The following is a 19,135-nucleotide window of genomic DNA, read 5'->3' on the forward strand; positions in this document are numbered from 1 at the left end:
CATATCAAACAGAACACAAATATAAATTATAATTGGTATAATTTATGGAACTCTCATACTATTTTCACTAATCAGTTACACAAAGGTTAACGGTATACTCTCATACAAATATTTTACATTCAAGTATACTAGAAAAAGGACATACTATCAGTTCATTTATTTCAAAATGACTTTTTATCATTATTATATACGTAATCGTCAATATGGTTTTTGTGAGACAATGTTCAGTTGCTTATTCATTTAGGCAATACTATTAAAGTCCTGATGTTATAACCAGAATCTCCCGACAGAGAGCGATACAAATGTGTATAGATATATACGGGACTGACAATCTCGCACTCGGACTGTTCGCTACAGTTAGGCTGGTATGCCTATGAGTGACAAATGTCGTTACAGTTCCGACGCCTACAAAGCGTCATATCAGGCCATCTAGTCATAACATGGTTATAATAACTCACAAAAAGATATGAACAAATTCGATTAGTGTATAATTAATTAAACCAAAGAGTACGAATACAAAGTACTGGTTTTACAATAATACGATTTACAGTATTACATTACAATTTACAATTACAGCTGGTGTAGCCAGGCATACTCACTTTTACTGGGTTTTCAAAGAGTACACATACAGAACTTGGAAAACATAAACAATACAAAAAACATAATTTTTATAGTTTTATTGTGAATTAAAATTATGTTACACTACTTTATAGTACAACAACACTTATACAGAACAGTTTTATGGTATTAAAACTACTTTTCAGTTATATTAGAAAATATTGGATTTTCTGCAACAAAAAAATATGATTACTATTTCAAGAAACAAACAGCAAACTACTAAACATAAATACTTATGCACTTACCAACTTAAATGTTGATACTCTCTTTTTCAAAATACTTGTATTCTCAGGGAACCAGTAGACAGGTACATCCCCGAAATTTTCAAAAGAAGGAGCAGTATAGAGTCATGTCTTCTATCTTTTGTTATATAACTTTTGATGTCATATATAACAATGACTTGAACACTACGTAAAACTTATACATTATTAATGCAATGGTTGTTGTACTTTGATTACTATGATGCATGTGTTGTGATACTTAACATGAAGTCATCCACCCCCGGACGTTTCCGTCGCTCTGGTTTGGGGGTGTGATAGATTGGTATCAGAGCATTGTTTATAGTGAACTCAGTATATCAATCCATAAAAGATATACAACTATAAATATATTGGGGCTAAAGAGCTTTGACTATAGGTATACTTTTAAAAATATAAGTATTTTACAAGAAGTATACTAACAACTCATACATACCAGAAACAGTATCACAGTCGCAATAACATAAAAGTATTTGGATGTTGGACATTGCAGTAAAACTTGGATAGTTATGTAATCATATCTGGAATAAATATAGACTGATCAACTATATTTATTTGAGATACGACCAACATGTGTTTGGGAGTGATGACAATGTTGCGACAAGTCTGAAACTTACCAACTCTGCATATACAGAAGAACACTAGAACAGAACATAAAATTTAAAATACTATAGGAGTATTTTAGGCACTATAATACATTAACTGTTAACTGTAAGTTTCTTATATGGAAACTTGAAATTGTTTACTTGTTTTTACTAAATCTATTAGATGTCTCTTATATCCCTATTCTCGCATAGATAACATGGCTAGATTTCATCTACCGGGAGACCCGTACTTTCCTAACCAAGGAAACGGTGGTTGAATTGAAGAAGATTTCAAAGAAGATTTTCCAGAAGATTCTGACTCAGAACCAGAAGTCTATAATCCACCTCAAATTGCCCAAAATCTCAATCCCCGACGGAACATCCAAGGTCCAACACCGCAGTGGGCAGTGAACTTAGATAGCTGGAGTCATGAGCAGGGTCAGGACCGTCCTTATAATGGAGACCGAATCTTCTACAACCTTGACGAATGAGGCTCAGTAGACAGAGCCCTTCCTGTGTTAGTTCGTCGAGTTACGCGTAACGACGAACAAGGAAGAGTTGCCATCGACCGAGTCATGCAGGTTGATGCCACCACTAGAGTCAACACGGTTCATCTTCACCACCTGATTGAAAACCATGGAACAACCAGGAATCGCACGGAAGCATTGCGAAGGGAATTGGCTGCAAACCGAACTGAAATTGGAGAACTTCGAGAACGTCAAGCGACACTAGAAAGGTGTATGTTTGCAACAGAACGCCAGTTAGCTAAATCCAAGGCTGAAGCTAGTAGGAAATCAAATAACAGTCCTCGCGAGTAGAGCATACTCTACTCACTCTTTTAAATATAGTTTAAGTCTACGTATATACACTAGTGATGTTTTCATGTACATAGTACAACCTCGAAATCTCACTTTTCGATAGGTCGGTATGCTGTCAAAGTTTTTCGTTAAGTTGGTATATTGTAGACCTATTACAAGGTCAAATTTTCCAAACTCTATGTATCTAATATACCAATGAAAATTGACAGGCATCATATTTCTTTTGAAAAATCACTATCCAATTTCACATTATCGCTTTACAAGTTATTTCTTGTGGTAGACTTCTATATGAACTCCTTTCAGAATACATACTGAATTAGTATAATTAATTCAAAGACATCTGATTTATAATCACTATTGATGTCTTACTATCTTTTATCTTTTGAATCTTAAAGCAAAAGATGCCTCCAAGGAGAAATCCAAGACGTATCAATGTGAATACAGCACCAATACCACCTCTACCTCCGCCACCACCTCCACAGTTTGACGCTGCTAGTGGTCACTGCAGCTGTGGCAGCCGCCATGTCACACATAAATACACCGGTGTCAGCGGATCTGGGAGTGGTGCTCATCCCTTAAATCATGGTGAAAGTCATGGACACCCACGGGAGTGTACATATAAGGACTTCACAAATGCCAAACCTAGGACCTTTAATAGGACTGGGGGAGTCATGGCTCTAACTCAATGGATAGAGAAAACTGAAGCAGTCTTTGAGATTTGCTCGTGCCCCAAAGGAAGCAATGTGAAATTTGCTGCCTGTACCTTTCTGACCGAGCTCATACATGGTGGAATGACCATGTAAAGTCATTAACCCTTATAGTGGCTAATTCAATGAGCTGGAAAAATCTGAAATCGATGTTGATGCAAGAGTACTGCCCTATAGGTGAAGTACAAAAGCTCGAGCAAGAGCTTTGGGGCCTTACCATGATAGGTACAGACATAACAACTTACACCAATAGATTCAGTGATCTAGAAATCCTATATCCTTGAATGGTTGCTCTGTAGAGCAAGAAAATCGAAAGGTATATCTGGGGACTATCACCTCAGATACAAAGGAGTGTGTTAGCCTTAAAAACCTGTTACATTTGATAGTGCCAAACAACTGGCACATTCACTAGTAGATCATGGAGTGCGTCAAGGCTTCATGACTGCTGCTCCAGAACAACCCAAAACAAACAAACAACAACAACAACAAGAAAAAATCATGGAACAAAAGGAAGGGTCAATCTTCCCATGAACCTTCCAAGAAGAAACAGATAGTGGCAGTTCATACTACTACTATTCATGCTGCTGTTCCTGTTACCCCTACTCCAGCAAAGCAGTATGTTGGTAAATTGCCAAAGTGCAATAAGTGTAATTTCCATCACAATGGAAATTATCGTGAGATGCAATGTAAGAACTGCAACAGAAAAGGGCACACAACCCAATTCTGTAGGTCACCACCGCAACTGATCACGCAAGTTCCTGGCGTTGGAGTAAGTCGGGCATGTTATGCGTGCGGTGAAACTGGACACTTCAAAAAGGATTGTCCAAAGGCGAAGAATGGCGGTGGTGTGGGAAGAATATTGGCTATTGGTCACGAGGAAGCTGTTGCAGATCCTACTGTGGTCACGGGTACGTTTCTTCTCAACAATTCATACGCATGCATTCTATTTGATAGTGGTGTAGAGAAAAGCTTCATGAGCCATAAATTCGAACACCTACTTAAACAAAAATTCCCAACCACTAAAAGATACCTTCACTATAGAAATGGCCAACGGGAAAACCGAGTGCACTAACAATATATACATAGGATGTATCCTTACTCTAAATAACTTTTCCTTTCCAATCGACCTGATGCCGGTCTCCATAAAAAGTTTCGACGTCATCATTGGTATGGATTGGTTAAGTCCTAATCGTGCCAACATCCTATGTTACGAGAAATCCATTCGCCTTAATCTTCCAAGTAACGAAACCCTTATCATTTACGATGACAAACCCGACGCGAACCTACAAATCATTTCCTGTATCAAAGCGCAAAAGTATCTTCGTAAGGAGTACTGTGCTTTTCTAGCTCACGTGGTAGACAAGAATCAAGAAGTGAAAGACTTCAAGAGCATTCCCAAAGTCTGTAATTTCCCCGACATTTTCCCCGATGATCTTCCAAGAGTCCCTCCTGAAAGACAAGTCGAATTCAGAATCGACTTAATTCCTGGAGCTAGCCTCGTAGCCAAATCACCTTATCGTCTTGCACCGACAGAAATGCAGGAATTATCCAGCCAGCTGAACAAACTTCTTAGTAAAGGATTTATTAGACCAACCTTCTTACCTTGGGGAGCACCGGTCTTGTTCGTGAAAAAGAAGGATGGATCTTTCCGCATGTGCATAGACTATCACGAGCTAAATAAACTTACCATCAAGAACTGATACCCTCTACCTCGTATTGATCATATATTCGATCAACTACAAGGTGCAAGTTTCTTTTTAAAGATTGACTTAAGATCCGGGTATCACCAGCTACGAGTTCTGGTGGAGGATGTTCCCAAAACAGCATTCCGAACTCGTTATGGTCACTACGAGTTTGTAGTGATGCCCTTCGGATTAACGAATGCACCTGCAGTGTTCATGGACTTGATGAACAGAGTGTGTCGTCCTTACCTGGATAAATTCGTAATAGTCTTCATAGACGATATCCTTATCTACTCACGAAGTGAGGAGGAGCATAGCCAACATCTCCGACAAGTCTTGCAAACATTGAGAGCAGAGAAGCTATATGCGAAGTTTGGATTAGGAAAGTAGGTTTCCTAGGTCACATGATCAGTGAAGAGGGAATACACGTGGACCCATCCAAAATAAAGGCAATAGAGATCTGGTCAGCACCCAAAACGCCTACAAAAATCCACCAATTCTTAGGCCTTGCTGGCTACTATCGCAGATTCATTCAGAATTTCTCCCGAATTGCTAAGCCACTTACCACTCTGACTCAAAAAGGTGTAACTTTTAGTTGGGGAGAAAAACAAGAAACAACGTTCCAAACACTGAAGCGAGCCATATGTAGTGAACCTATCTTGTCTCTTCCAGAAGGGACAGAATACTTCGTAGTATACTGCGATGCGTCTAACAAAGGGCTTGGTTGTGTTCTTATGCAGCGAGTAAAGGTCATATCTTATGCCTCGAGACAGCTTAAGACACACGAGGTCAACTATACAACTCACGACCTTGAACTGGGAGCAGTGATATTTGCTCTAAAAATCTGGAGACATTACTTGTATGGCATGAAATGCACAATATTCACGGACCATAAAAGTCTTCGGCATATCTTCGACCAGAAAGATCTGAACATGAGACAACGACGTTGGGTGGAGCTACTAAATGATTACGAATGTGAAATTCGTTATCATCCTGGTAAAGCCAATGTAGTAGCTGATGCCCTCGGCATAAAAGAATACTCGGGACGTCGAGTAAAGTCGTTGACCATGACAATCCATTCACACCTATCCACACAGATCAAAGAGGCTCAGCTTGAGGCCTTGAAACCCGAGAATGTGGTAGGTGAAACTTTAAGAAGAATGGACAAAAACATAAACATCAAAGATGATGGAGCCCGATACCTCATGAACCGGATCTGGACACCAAAGTTCGGTGGTTACAGAGAGGTTGTCATGAACGAAGCACATAAGACGCGATACTCCATTCACCCAGGTTCAGACAAGATGTATCTAGACCTTAAGAAACTTTATTGGTGGCCAAACATGAAGGCTGAGATTGCTACCGTTGTGGGCAAGTGTCTTACTTGTGCCAAAGTCAAGGTAGAGTAACAAAAGCCTTCAGGTCTACTACAACAACCGGAAATCCCCGAATGGAAGTGGGAGCGGATTACAATGGATTTCATAACTAAGTTACCCAAGACAACGGGTGGTCATGATACAATTTGGGTAATCGTCTATGGATTAACCAAATCCGCACACTTCTTACCAATAAAGGAAACAGACAAGATGGAGAAGCTAACTACAATATACATCAGAGAGATAGTTAGACTGCATGGTGTACCAATATCTATTATCTCTGATCGAGATAGTAGATTCACTTCACGATTCTAGCAGTCACTACAGAAATCTCCGGGAACTAGGTTGGACATGAGTACAGCCTACCATCCTCAAACTGACAGACAGAGTGAGAGAACGATTCAAACTTTAGAAGACATGCTGAGAGTGTGTGATCGAATTTGGTAAAGCATGGGATACCCATTTACCATTAGTCGAGTTCTCGTACAATAACAGTTATCATACTAGCATTAAGGTTGCTCCATTCGAAGCTCTCTACGGTCGCAAGTGCAGATCACCTCTGTGCTGGGCTGAAGTGGGTGACATGCAACTGGCTAGAGGTCAAATTGATGACAGCACTCTCACTGGTCCGAAGATCATTCGAGAAACTACTGAAAAGATAGTACAAATTCGAGAACGACTTAAAGCCTCCAGAGACAGACAGAAAAGCTACGCAGACAAAAAGGAGAAAACCCTTGGAATTCCAGGTTGGTGACCGCGTCATGTTGAAGGTCTCACCCTGGAAGGGGATGATACGCTTTGGAAAGCGTGGCAAACTGAATCCAAGGTACATCGGACCGTTCGAGATTCATGCTAGACTCGATCCAGTAGCTTACAAACTCAAATTACCTCAAGAACTCTGTAACATACATCCCATATTTCACGTGTCTAACCTAAAGAAGTGCTTATCCGACGAGACTCTTGTTATCCCACTCGATGAAATCGAGATAAATGAGAGCCTCAACTTCATGGAAGAACCATTAGAAATTCTAGACAGGTAAGTAAAGAGAACCAAACAAAGTCGTATCTCGATAATGAAGTTCGCTGGAATGCAAAGCGAGGACCTGAATTCACTTGGGAGCGGGTGGATAAAATGAAACAAAAGTATCCACATCTTTTTCCCTAGTCCTATTGTATCTCTATAGCCTTAATTTCGAGAAGAAGTTCCCTCTTACGGGGGGATAATGTAACAACCCGTTATTTCAAGTCTATGTGAATCCATATCATAGCATTAATACCATAGGAACTTGAATACTTTAAGGACATGTTTATATAAGTTATTTTATATACATACCTTGTAAATCACATTTATTTATAAGTTATGAACACTTATATTGAAACTATACATTTATAACTCAATATACAAGTCAAGATAAGTTAAGGGATTAAAGTTTAAGGCACAAAATGACACACCACAATAAGTTTAAGGTTCAAGAACATCTAGAAGATGTGTTCACGGTCCAATGTTTGAAACCAAAAGGTGTTCACGGTTGGAAATCAAACCGTGAACCCTCTTAAAGGGTGCAAACCGTGAACCCAATTGGAGAGAAAGTGCAAACCGTGAACTCTTTCCCATGTGATCTCTTGGCCGTGAACTCTTTCCCATGTGATCCCTTGACCGTTAACATGATTCTATAATGACTATAAGGCTGTAAAGCCTTCATTCAACATTTACTGTCTAGGCCGTAAACCCTCATCAAATATCTTCATACTCTTATCCAAAGTTGATTTTCCCAATGTGATTACACCGTAAACATTGCATTCACCGCCTTAGGAGTATCCTTCATACTTAAGGAACAAATGGATTCATTTAACACTTACAGTAAACATAACTCACTTCATATGCTCTCAAGTATCAAAGTATCTACCCAGTTAAACTTCAAACTCTCAAGAACACTTCGTATCTGCATCCATAATTTCTTCACTATTTGTAAGTAATCCCTATGAACTAATATTATTTACCTTGTTAAATTACTAGTTAGCTAATTAGGGATACAGTTATGTGTAAAATATACTCAGGATACGGTTAAATCACACGTATTCTATACCGGAAATCATTGCAACCACATCGAAACCAACCAGGAACTCACACACGAGGTGAGTTCATACCCCTGCATATTTACTATTTTTCACTGTTTTCAGGGGGGGGGGGATATAATTCTAACACAAGAATATTGTGTTTACAATCAAATGATTTCTAAACATTTCTAAACCGACTTTTTAGTCACAAAAACTCTTTAAATATTGTCAAACTCTTTTAAATGTTTTAAAAACTCTTTTAAACTTATATTTTGCCAAAATCATATATATATATATATATATATATATATATATATATATATATATATATATATATATATATATATATATATATATATAAGATTTAAAGGGCTTAGGACTAATAATTCTCTTTATTTCCTTTTCCTTGTTTGGATGTAGGCTGAGGGTAAAGTTATTTGTCTGAATGTCTTTTAAATTTTAATTTATATATATATATATATATATATATATATATATATATATATATGAATATAAAAGTTATTTCAATCAGATTCATATTCCCTTTGTAACATGTCGAGCAAAGGGGATACTTTCATGAATATTACATATCAAAGAGAACACAAATATAAATTATAATAGGTATAATTTATGGAACTCTTATACTATTTTCACTAATCAGTTACACAAAGTTTAACGGTATACTCTCGTACAAATATTTTACATTCAAGTATACTAGAAAAAGGATATACTATCAGTTCATTTATTTCAAAATGACTTTTTTATCATTATTATATACGTAATTGTCAATATGGTTTTTGTGAGACAATGTTTAGTTGCTTATTCATTTAGGAAATACTATTAAAGTCCTGATGTTATAACCAGAATCTCCCGACAGAGAGCGAGACAAATGTGTATAGATCTATACGGGACTGACAATCCCGCACTCGGACTGTTCGCTACAGTTAGGCTGGTATGCCTATGAGTGACAAATGTCGTTACAGTTCCGATGCCTACAAAGCGGCATATCAGGCCATCTAGTCATAGCATGGTTATAATAACTCACAAAAAGATATGAAGAAATACAATTATTGTATAATTAATTAAACCAAAGAGTACGAATATAAAGTACTGGTTTTACAGTAATACGATTGCAGTATTATGTTACAATTTACAATTACAGCTGGTAGAGCCAGGCATACTCACTTTTACCGGGTTTTCAAAGAGTACAATTACATAACTTGGAAAACATAAACAATACAGAAAACATTATTTTTATAGTTTTATTGTGAATTAAAACTATGTTACACTACTTTATAGTACAACAACACTTATACATAACAGTTTTATGGTATTAAAACTACTTTTCAGTTATATTAGAAAATATTGGATTTTGTGGAACAAAAAAAACATGATTACAATTTCAAGAAACAAACAAAAAACTTTTAAACATAAATACTTATGCACTCACCAACTTAAATGTTGATACTCTCTTTTTCAAAATAGTTGTATTCTTAAGGAACCAATAGACAGGTACATCCCCAGAATTTTGAGAAGATGGAGCAGTATAGAGTCATGTATTCTATCTTTTGTTATATAACTTTTGATGTCATATATACAATGACTTGAACACTATGTAAAACTTATACATTATTAATGCAATGGGTTTTGTACTTTGATTACTATGATGCATGTGTTGTGATATTTAACATGAAGTCATCCACCCCCGGACGTTTCCACCACTCCGGTTTGGGGGTGTGATAATATTGATCTTTATCAGATCCTTAAAATCTACTAACGAAAGTGTTCCTCATAACCATTTTCATGAATTAGAGCGAAACCTTTTGCCACCTAGATTCAAAGGTGCATATGTTCCCATCCATGTAGAACTTTCATTTTCAACCTATAATCATAAGGCAAGGTTTAGGACAAACCAAAATCACATTTAGGTCTCCTTAATGGAATGAACTTCGTTATTCTTCATTTCTTGCATTCTGGCAGCTCAAAGCCCACCAATGCTTCCGTTCCTATTAGCAGCTCATCTGTATTGACCAGTGTACCTTAACTGACCAACATGCTTTGCTTTTGTTGTTAAATGAAAACATAGAACTTATAATAATTTCCGACTTAACTGGAAGTGCACAGAAATAAGAATGTGTCAATAAACACGACAAGTTTTCAACCTCAGGTCGCACACTAGTGATAACCAAAAGGATCATTGTCGGTTGACTCTTGAAACTATCAAGATTAATACGACTCCTAATGACTTATTGACATATAATTTTTCTCTCAAGAAACATTCCTTAACGAGCCAAAACAAATATGCAAAAGTTCCTGCAGATTCCTGACATGATAAAACTCTTCAGAATTGGATTCAGGTCCTCTTTTGTTTCTCGACTGCCGAAAAACATCATAAATCCAATTCTTAATGTACTTGAGTGAGAAAGCATTCTTACTCTACATATTGCGAGGTGTTATCAACCTTCTTACTTTGAAATAAATTTGAATATATGGTTTAAAGTTACTAGAGCATAACTCTAAAACTCGATTGGGAATGAAGTATGACTCATCTCTTGATCAAACCATTTCCAACAATACCCGATTCCTCTTCTTAGTCATACAATTACACTAAGATGTTTTTCAAGGATCAATTGTGATATAATTACATAATCAATAAGATGATCATAAAACATGATACTAAAGTACTCCCATTTCCTCTCAGATTGGAGAATCTTTTATCTTTCTGCCTAATAGACTCTTTTATTCATTCTGCTACTCTTTGAATCTTTTCAAAGTATTAGAATTATGATTAATCTTATAAACACAACCATATTTACTGAAGCATCGATAAATCATGACGAATAGAGTTATCGTCCCTTACGGTGGATTTGAAGAGTTCATAACAACATGTACAAGATCCATTAATACATCACCTTCCTCACATAAACATGTGAACAAGATTTCTCCAATGAACAAAACTCTCATGCATCATCCAATTCGAATTGTGTGGCTCTAAGTTTCTGTCAATTGAAACTTGGTGATTATACTTCCTTTCACTTGGTCAAATTTGCCAATACCACAAGCAAAATATTATAAGAATCACATCCACAATTAATATTGCTATTATTAGAAACACACTCATTAATGCAATTGCAAGGGACTATAAAATAAGATAACAAAACTTCATTTTATTAATAAAAGAAAATTGGAACTTGTTCTTACAATGCATAAAAGAAAACTATGTTTCTAGACGTCTCCGAAGAGTAATAGCAAACTACTAAGTCTATCCTAACTTCTTAGTAGTAGCTCAAAATTCTGGCCATCGAACCATGCGACAAAAGTCTATTTCTCACGATCAGATTTAACTTGCTTTGATCAAGCTTCCTTCTTTCTCTTAGATCCTATAACACCATCAAAATGTGATCATTACATCATGTATTAAGATTCTATGAATAGAAAATTACAAAACAATGGAGTTAGATAATGGATGTACCTGAAGTAGAGTCACACAATTTGACTTTACTATCCCTAAGATCTTTCATGTATTTTGGGAAAATTTGTTTCCAATGTCCCTTCAATAGGCAATAAAAACAAATGGACTCATTACGGTCAATAGCGGTGTTCGTTTGGATAAATCGGTTTGATCCAATCCAATCGAGTGAATCCAAATTGATTTTGGTTTTCAAAACATGAATCCGAATAGTCCAAACTAAATTCAAATCCGATTTGATCCGATCCAATTACAATTCGGTTGGATCGGTTTTAATAATTTGGTTTTTAACAGCCGAAACATTTTAAAACAACATATAATTATAATATTATCCAATTTTACACAAGAAGCAAAAAGAAATTATTTAGTTGTGATTTGAAATTTATAAACAACTACTAAGAATGTATATTATAAATTAATATTTTATAGATAAAAAACTTTTGAGAGAAAATGCATATTTATGTTTGTTATCAGGTGAAACTTTTTGAACCTATTTGAAAAATAAATTACAAAATTAATAAATAATCATAGTATTAAAAGTAAATAAATAGTAAATTGTTATTTGGTTTTTGTGGACTATTCGGTTCTTATTTTATAAACCAAAACCAATCTGAAATCCAAAATAATAATTCGGTTTTGTTGAAAACCAATCCAAAAATCCGAACTAAATAGTCTAATATAAATTGTTCAATTGGACAATTCGGTTTTATCTGAATAGTGTACAACCCTAACGGTCAACACATGGAATGATCTCAGTACGAGCATTTCTCTTTACCGTACGATCAAAATGTTTGACCTTGGTCGATCCGTTTCCATTGTGAAGAGAAGCATTTTCTTGATTACCATTGTCAATGTCCAATGAATTATTGGGATTAGATCCTTCAAACACTTCTGCTTTAGTTGTACTCTTAAGCATTTTTGCTTCTACACTTATCAACATCTCAGTCAGATCAGTTAGGGCCACATCGAGATTCCTTATATGAAAGTTTTCAACAAACTGACCATATAACTTAGGAAGCGAGATAAGAACCAAATCATTGGCTTGCTCCTTTGGAAATTTGATACCGATTCTTCCCGGTTTGTCAATGTACAATTTCATTTTCAGAACATGTGCACACACAAAATTTCCATCTTTGTGTTTACATGCAAATAGGGTTTGAGTAGTTTCATATCTTTTAACTTGAGGAAAACGTGACGTTGGAAGAGTCACATGAGGAGGAGGTGGAAGAGTTGAAGAGAGACGATGACCAATTCCATCATTGCCTAGGAAAAGGAAGATAATTTCACCTTGACTCGAATGTGGAAGACCATCTCCAGATGATAGGGGAAAACCATTTCCATAATAATGAGGAAGACCAGTTTTATCTTCATAAGACATCTAAAGTGGGAAAAAAATAATTCAATTTAGTTGATTTTAATCCTTAATTATTAACCCATAAATTAAATTAAGGCTAGGATCCATATTTTCATTTCGTAATATGAAGAAAGATGTCGTAGTCATATCACGAAACAATTTTAGGTAGGTGGAAACATTTCACCAATTTCAATCACATGAAACTCCTAGATCCTTTGAGATTTTCATTGAAATATCAATGACATGTTTAATATCGGATTATGCACTTACCAATTGTAACACTCGCATATTCAGGTTAGTTAATTTAGAGATAATAAACGTTAAAAATGATTTTTTAATAGAAGATTATTTAGGATAAATAATCTTAACGAAAGTCATAGCATACGTGACAAGGTGTACATATAAGGAACACTAAAATCCGACTTCGTATTATGCTTCTTCGAAGTTTCGCGATTAAACCGGCACGACTCTACGTATCGTAAAAAGTGAAATTTTGATAAATTACTTTTTAGCCTAAGAGATCTAAACGAAAGTCGTAGTACTCATTAAACCGAGAGTGTACATATAGAGAACGTCCAAATCTAACTTCGTGAGAGGAAGTTATGATTTTTCGAAGTTTCAGCACAGCAGTGCGAACATAGAAATCAAAATTCTAAACAGTTGGTTTTTAGACGAAACAATCTAAACGAGAATAAAAGATCTCGTGAATATGAACTCGTCGATAAAAAGACAGTCGAGAACGGAGTTTGTATGTAGAAGATATGAATTTCGCACGGGTTTTAACAATCTAATCCGATCTAAATATGAATTTTTGTTAGAGCAAGAAATAGATGTTGAGACCTTAATGAAAGTTGTAAAGCTCGTCGAGAGAATTTTGGGGATATAACTTAGAAAACAGAGCTCATATGTGAAATTTATAGCCTTTTGAAGATCTGCAAAAAATTACCTACGTTGATGACATGGCAGCATCGGAGTGCGCCACGTGGCCTGGTCGGTGACTCCCACCTCTTCCGAGACAAGACGACGTGGCACCATAAAATTTGGACACGTGGCGCCACAAAAATGCGACATGTAGCAACTTCTAGAAGGAAGTGGGGTGGACCCCTAGAATGACGACATGTGGCAGGGCGGCTGAGGAGCCAGCAAGGCGACCAGGCGCGGCGCGCGCCTCTTCCCTCTATAAAATGGTGCCGAGTTTTGCTCATTTTCCTCACAAATCCTTTCAATCTCTCTCTAATCTATCTAGATTTCGAATTAGGTTTTCTTCCCAAATTTTAGAATTTTTAGAAGAGTCTCTAAAACTCTAGGAGACCGATGAAAAGGAGTATTCGGGTCGTAATTCTGTCCATGCGTTTTCCCGGTTTTCGGGAAAACATCTGTAAGTAAAGTTACACTATTTTGCTTTCAGTATAACTTATATTTGTAGTCATAAGTCGTTATTATGAACCTACAAATAAGATTTATCAATGATTCCAAGTCACAATACTGATTGATCTACTTATGTGAGAGGTGTCTAGAATGGTCACGTTGGCTTGGTTGTTCGATTTCAGAAAAGGCTATATGCCGAAATGGTCCTGCCTCCCAACTGTCATGTCTGGCTGATCCTTACTTGATAGATCTTGATGTAGACATTGAGATTAGTGAGGAATCTAGACTATAATTATTATAGTCACCAGGATTACGAAACTAGACTAAGGCTTAGTACTTTATGCGTCTAGGTCTTTTCAAAGTATGAAGCAAAGCATTGCCAAAATCGTTAGTCATCCACTTTTATCAAGTGAGTGCATAGTCCCGTTCATGAACATGATTTTAATACAAATATTAATTAAACTATTAAATATATGTTAAAGAGTTTTCATGTGAACTATATGCTTATTGTCTGGAATTTGTGTTAGAAATGTACTCGATATGATAATAATATTAATGAACAAATAAAATTGTTATATAATAATGATAATAATAATAAATTGTTAAAAGAAAATGAAAAAGAAAAAGGAAGGGTAAGTTAGTCTTTTTATATGAAATAATGACCAAAACTGTAATATTCATAAACCACAATAATACAACCTATCAATTTTTAAACTTGGGACCAAAACTGTGAACCTAACCAAATCACAGGGACCATTTCTGTAATTTACTCTTATTATTATATTCAAACAAAAATGTGTTACTTGAAAGAAACGTTTGATCTAAAATAAATCATCACCTTAAACACCAGAAACGGCGCAAACTTTGAATGGCCGACTGAACTGTCAACTCCACCGCCGACTGAGTGACACTTGTGTTCGGTTCCCCCGGTTTTTCTCCACTCTTCCACACTTTTTTTTAGTTTTCTTAATGAACGCAATTAACACGTGCTTATTCATGTATACAAATGTCTCCATCACACCATTTGTAATCATACCTACGCATTCAGTCTTACATACCCCATCTCATATAAAACAGCAAAACCCTCATCTGTTTTTCATTCAAATTGTTCTTCCACCATAAAATTATTCCACAAATATTTGATTTAATTAAATATGTCAACAGCTAAAAACTACTTTTCCGGCAACGGCAAGCTTCCGGTGGAGAAGTCTAGTTTTGCCAAGACTTGTAATCGACTGAGTCTGTTTCTGAAAGAGAAAGGCAATCTAACCGATCTTGGAATCAATGGAAATTTTGACGTCATAGGTATGGACCTTAAATCATAATCCCTTTTGTTCGTATGACTTCTATCAGATTTTGGATAATCTAAAAGTTTCCCCTGATTTTGTTACAGGAAAACCAGAAAGATCTTCCGAGGCGACGGCGATGACGACTGTTGATTTGTTAAGCAAAATGGAAAGTCCGATTGAGAAATCCACAAAAACGGAGGAATCAATGAATCATCTTCCTCAATATATTAGTTTGGATACCTTCTTAAACAAAACTGATTCCAGTAAACCGATTGAGTCAAGAACAGAGCAAATGACGATTTTCTATAAGGGACAAGTGTTGGTATTTGATGGTGTTTCGGCTGATAAAGCGAGAGATCTGATGTTAGCAGCCACTAGTGTTTCTGCTTCTCATAATAATCAAATCCATAATCGTCTTCAATTGGCCTCAACTTCAGATTCTTTCGGATCAGAACATGTTCTTCAAGGATTACAAGAAAACGGATCAGAGTTGCCAATTGCGAGACGAGTATCACTTCACAAGTTCCTGGAGAAGAGAAAAGACAGAGCTACCGGAAGAGCGCCTTACCAGTTACACAATCCGTCGTCGACGGCAGCGGCGACTGCATCTTCAAATCGGAAATTTGACCTCAATTTGTAGCCATATTTTGAGATCAAAAGAAATCTTATTAATTGTTTATCAATGGATAATCATACTCCTTCCACCTCATTTCAGTTTTATGTTTCCTTTAGGTGGAGGTTTGCTTTTTTATTTTTTTACTATAAAGTTTCCAAAAAACTTTTTGTAGCTTTAATTGAATATATTTTAATCGATATCTTACATGAAAGGTTTGACAATTTGCAAATTTGTAGCTTTCAATTTTTATAATGATAGCTGATAGCATTTGATAGTATAATATTCAAATTATAAACATTATAATTACTATATTAATTCTAGATATATTGTGTAACTTCTTAATATTACTAATAAGATTACGAAAAAAAAATCTATAATACATGTTATATAATTGCAGTATTTTGTTATAAAAGTATTTAAAATTTAGATAGCTCAAAGATGGGTGTTCCTACCTAATTAGTTCCGCCATGCCAAAGTAATCGCCCATATGCTGCACTAATTTTGTCTAAATTTTATCTATAAATACAAGCATCCCAGCTTTTTGATTTTACCTTACCAAATCGGCGTGTTCGGCAAAAATAACTAATAGCGAATAGCTTGTAACGGGTAACGGGTAATTTGTAACTTGTAGCGTTTTGTTAAACGTTACGTGAAGTAACATTTAGATTTTGGACGTTTTGTTTAAACTAACCCCTAGAAGCTTGTAGTGTCAAACGAGAATTTCTGTTCAAAACGGAGTGTTTTGTCAAATGTTAGAAATTAGAAGCTCTCAAACGCTCTATGTCGAACACACCCATAGTGTTCTTGTTTGTATTTTGGATCTTATTTATGATAATAGAGATAATGTATAAGGTAAAAATGATTCATTATATTATTTGATTATTTTGTGAAAATGGATGTATTTTTTTTAACGGTCGGTTAGTTGTTAGAAGCAGTATCGTCAAATTAGTAAAATTCGCCTCGTCTAAATGAACTAGTCCCACATCGGTGAGTAAATGGATGTCAAGAGGTTTTGAACTTTATTGCCAATAAGCAAATTGGAAAAACATACACATATTTCCTTCAACAAAGAAATATAGTTTCCCTGATACAAACAAACGATAAAAATCATACTAACTGTCGAATTTTGCCTACCTGCTTGAGTGTTTGGATGTAAAAATAATGGAAACAAATTCCTATATATTTTTATTTTTTGGAAATGGAACTTCCATAACGAGTGTTTCGGGTCAGCTTTCTGTAACATCTTGTTTCTTGTCATTTTATTTCAGGGTTGTGGGCCGGAAGCCGATTGTGTAAAGGCTTTGGGCCTTAAGGAGGTAAAATTTAGTCTTTATGGAAGGAGGTAATGATGGTTAAGAGATTTAACCCTTGAACTGTATATTGGGACGAATGGTAGAAAAGGAAAAGTCATAGGCCGAGTTCTTGCAAGAAATGTGGATTTTTGTTCGAGAAGTTTTTAGCCCAAGATATCTAGATAATATTGTGGGGCTCTTCAATACATTTCCGTGGATCTAAAGATCGTTGAAAATGGAGTTGGAATGAAGAAGTTATGATCGTTTGAAGTTAGGATGATTTTGGGTTAAGCCGAGTATGTTGGGCGTACAGCGTGTACGTTGGGCGTACTAGGCAATGACTGATCGTGGAGGTTCAACCCGGTACGCTAAGCGTACGCAATCAGAACCCCAACCCTAATTTCGGGGTTTTGAGCCCTATTTAAGCTCCTTAACTTCCCCAAACCCTTATTTTTTTCAACCTCCATCCTCCTTAACCCTAATATCAAAACCCTAGCCTTATTTGTGAGACCCTTGAGTTTTTTTAAGTGTTTTGGAGTGTTCTTAGTGCATATTGGAGAAGAAGTAGCTCACTGGAGAAGTGTTGGTTGCTTTGGAGCTTGTAGATCCAGACCTTGTTCACCTTGATCTTTCTTCTGGAGGTATAAAGTTTGAATCTTGATGATGCATTTGTTAGATCTAGCTAGTTTTGGATGTTATGAGCTTTTGGTCACTTTAGTGCATAAAGTTTAGATCTTGAAAGTTTGTGACCTTGTTATGGATAAAGTTGGAAACTTTATCCATCTAAACATCATTTTGATTCAGATCTAAAGGCAAACTTGGACTTAATGGATTAAGTAAGAAAGATGCACTTTTGGTCCCTTTGAAACTTAAAAGACTAGATCTTGGTTGTTTGGACCATTTTAATGGATAAAGTTAGAAACTCTATCCATTATGGAGCTATTAGGAAGCATAAAATGTGATCTTGGTCCTTATATCCCTTCCATGCAAGAGTTAAGATGTCTTAATGGATAAATAAGTTAGGGTTTTAGCTTTTGGACCTTTTTCTAGCCATGGAAAGTCATAAATGTGGAAACTTTATGGCTTAAATCGATGTTTTGAGTCTATATCTGAGCTTTAGACAAAAGGTCTTAAGGGATTAAGCACTAAAGGAAGGAATTGTCTTGGAGGTATGTACATCAGGCGTACCTGAGAATACGTTGCGCGTACTAGACCTGAATCACGTACGTTGGGCGTACTCAGCTACCTTGGAATTTAACTTTTGTTGACTTTCGTTGACCGTTGACTTTTTGACAAAGTTTGACTTTGGGTCAAACTTGAGGATCTTGGACTATTGGTTAAGATTTTATCTGGTTCCGGTGTTAGTGGATTCACAGGTGTAAGCAATGCAGAAAAAAGGATCGTATATAACAACCCAAATTTTCAAATAATTTTTTTTAATTAATCAAAACTTTCCCATAAAATGTGAAATATCAAAGACAATTGCTTTCAAATCCATAACATCAACATTTTATTTCAAATATCAGAGTGTCCCATCAAAATCAAATGCCGGAAAGTGCATGCCGCGCCATCAAGCCTTGCCCTTGCCCTTTAGCTCAGAAGTACCTGAAACAAATCAACAAACTATAAGCTAATGCTTAGTGAGTT

At 36.0% G+C, this 19,135-nt stretch overlaps 1 protein-coding gene and 1 long non-coding RNA gene across 2 annotated transcripts; one reads left to right on the forward strand and one right to left on the reverse strand.

The window, feature by feature from the left end:
• Positions 1-11,310: 11,310 nt before the first annotated feature.
• Positions 11,311-15,226, reverse strand: LOC145117056 (uncharacterized). Its single transcript, XR_013712475.1, has 3 exons — positions 15,130-15,226; positions 11,573-11,651; positions 11,311-11,480 (listed from the first exon to the last, which is right to left on the reverse strand). It is a non-coding gene; the product is annotated as an uncharacterized LOC145117056 (long non-coding RNA).
• A 111-nt stretch (positions 15,227-15,337) lies between these two features.
• LOC145117055 (protein TIFY 10A-like) lies at positions 15,338-16,417 on the forward strand. The gene is made up of 2 exons (XM_079053363.1): positions 15,338-15,596; positions 15,685-16,417. The coding sequence occupies exons 1-2, from the start codon at positions 15,446-15,448 to the stop codon at positions 16,218-16,220; spliced, it is 687 nt and encodes a 228-aa protein (XP_078909489.1). The 5' UTR covers positions 15,338-15,445; the 3' UTR covers positions 16,221-16,417.
• The last annotated feature ends 2,718 nt before the right edge of the window (positions 16,418-19,135 follow it).

This window comes from Lactuca virosa, chromosome 5 (genome assembly GCF_052849685.1).
Source record: "Lactuca virosa cultivar CGN04683 chromosome 5, Lactuca_virosa_CGN04683_v6, whole genome shotgun sequence".
NCBI lineage: Eukaryota > Viridiplantae > Streptophyta > Magnoliopsida > Asterales > Asteraceae > Lactuca > Lactuca virosa.

What these genes read in the sequence shown, in the direction of transcription:
- LOC145117055 (XM_079053363.1), top strand. Translation starts at nt 15,446, where the DNA reads ATGTCAACAGCTAAAAACTACTTTTCCGGCAACGGCAAGCTTCCGGTG. An exon ending in TGGAAATTTTGACGTCATAG is followed by an intron (nt 15,597 to 15,684) that starts GTATGGACCTTA and finishes ATTTTGTTACAG; the next exon opens with GAAAACCAGAAAGATCTTCC.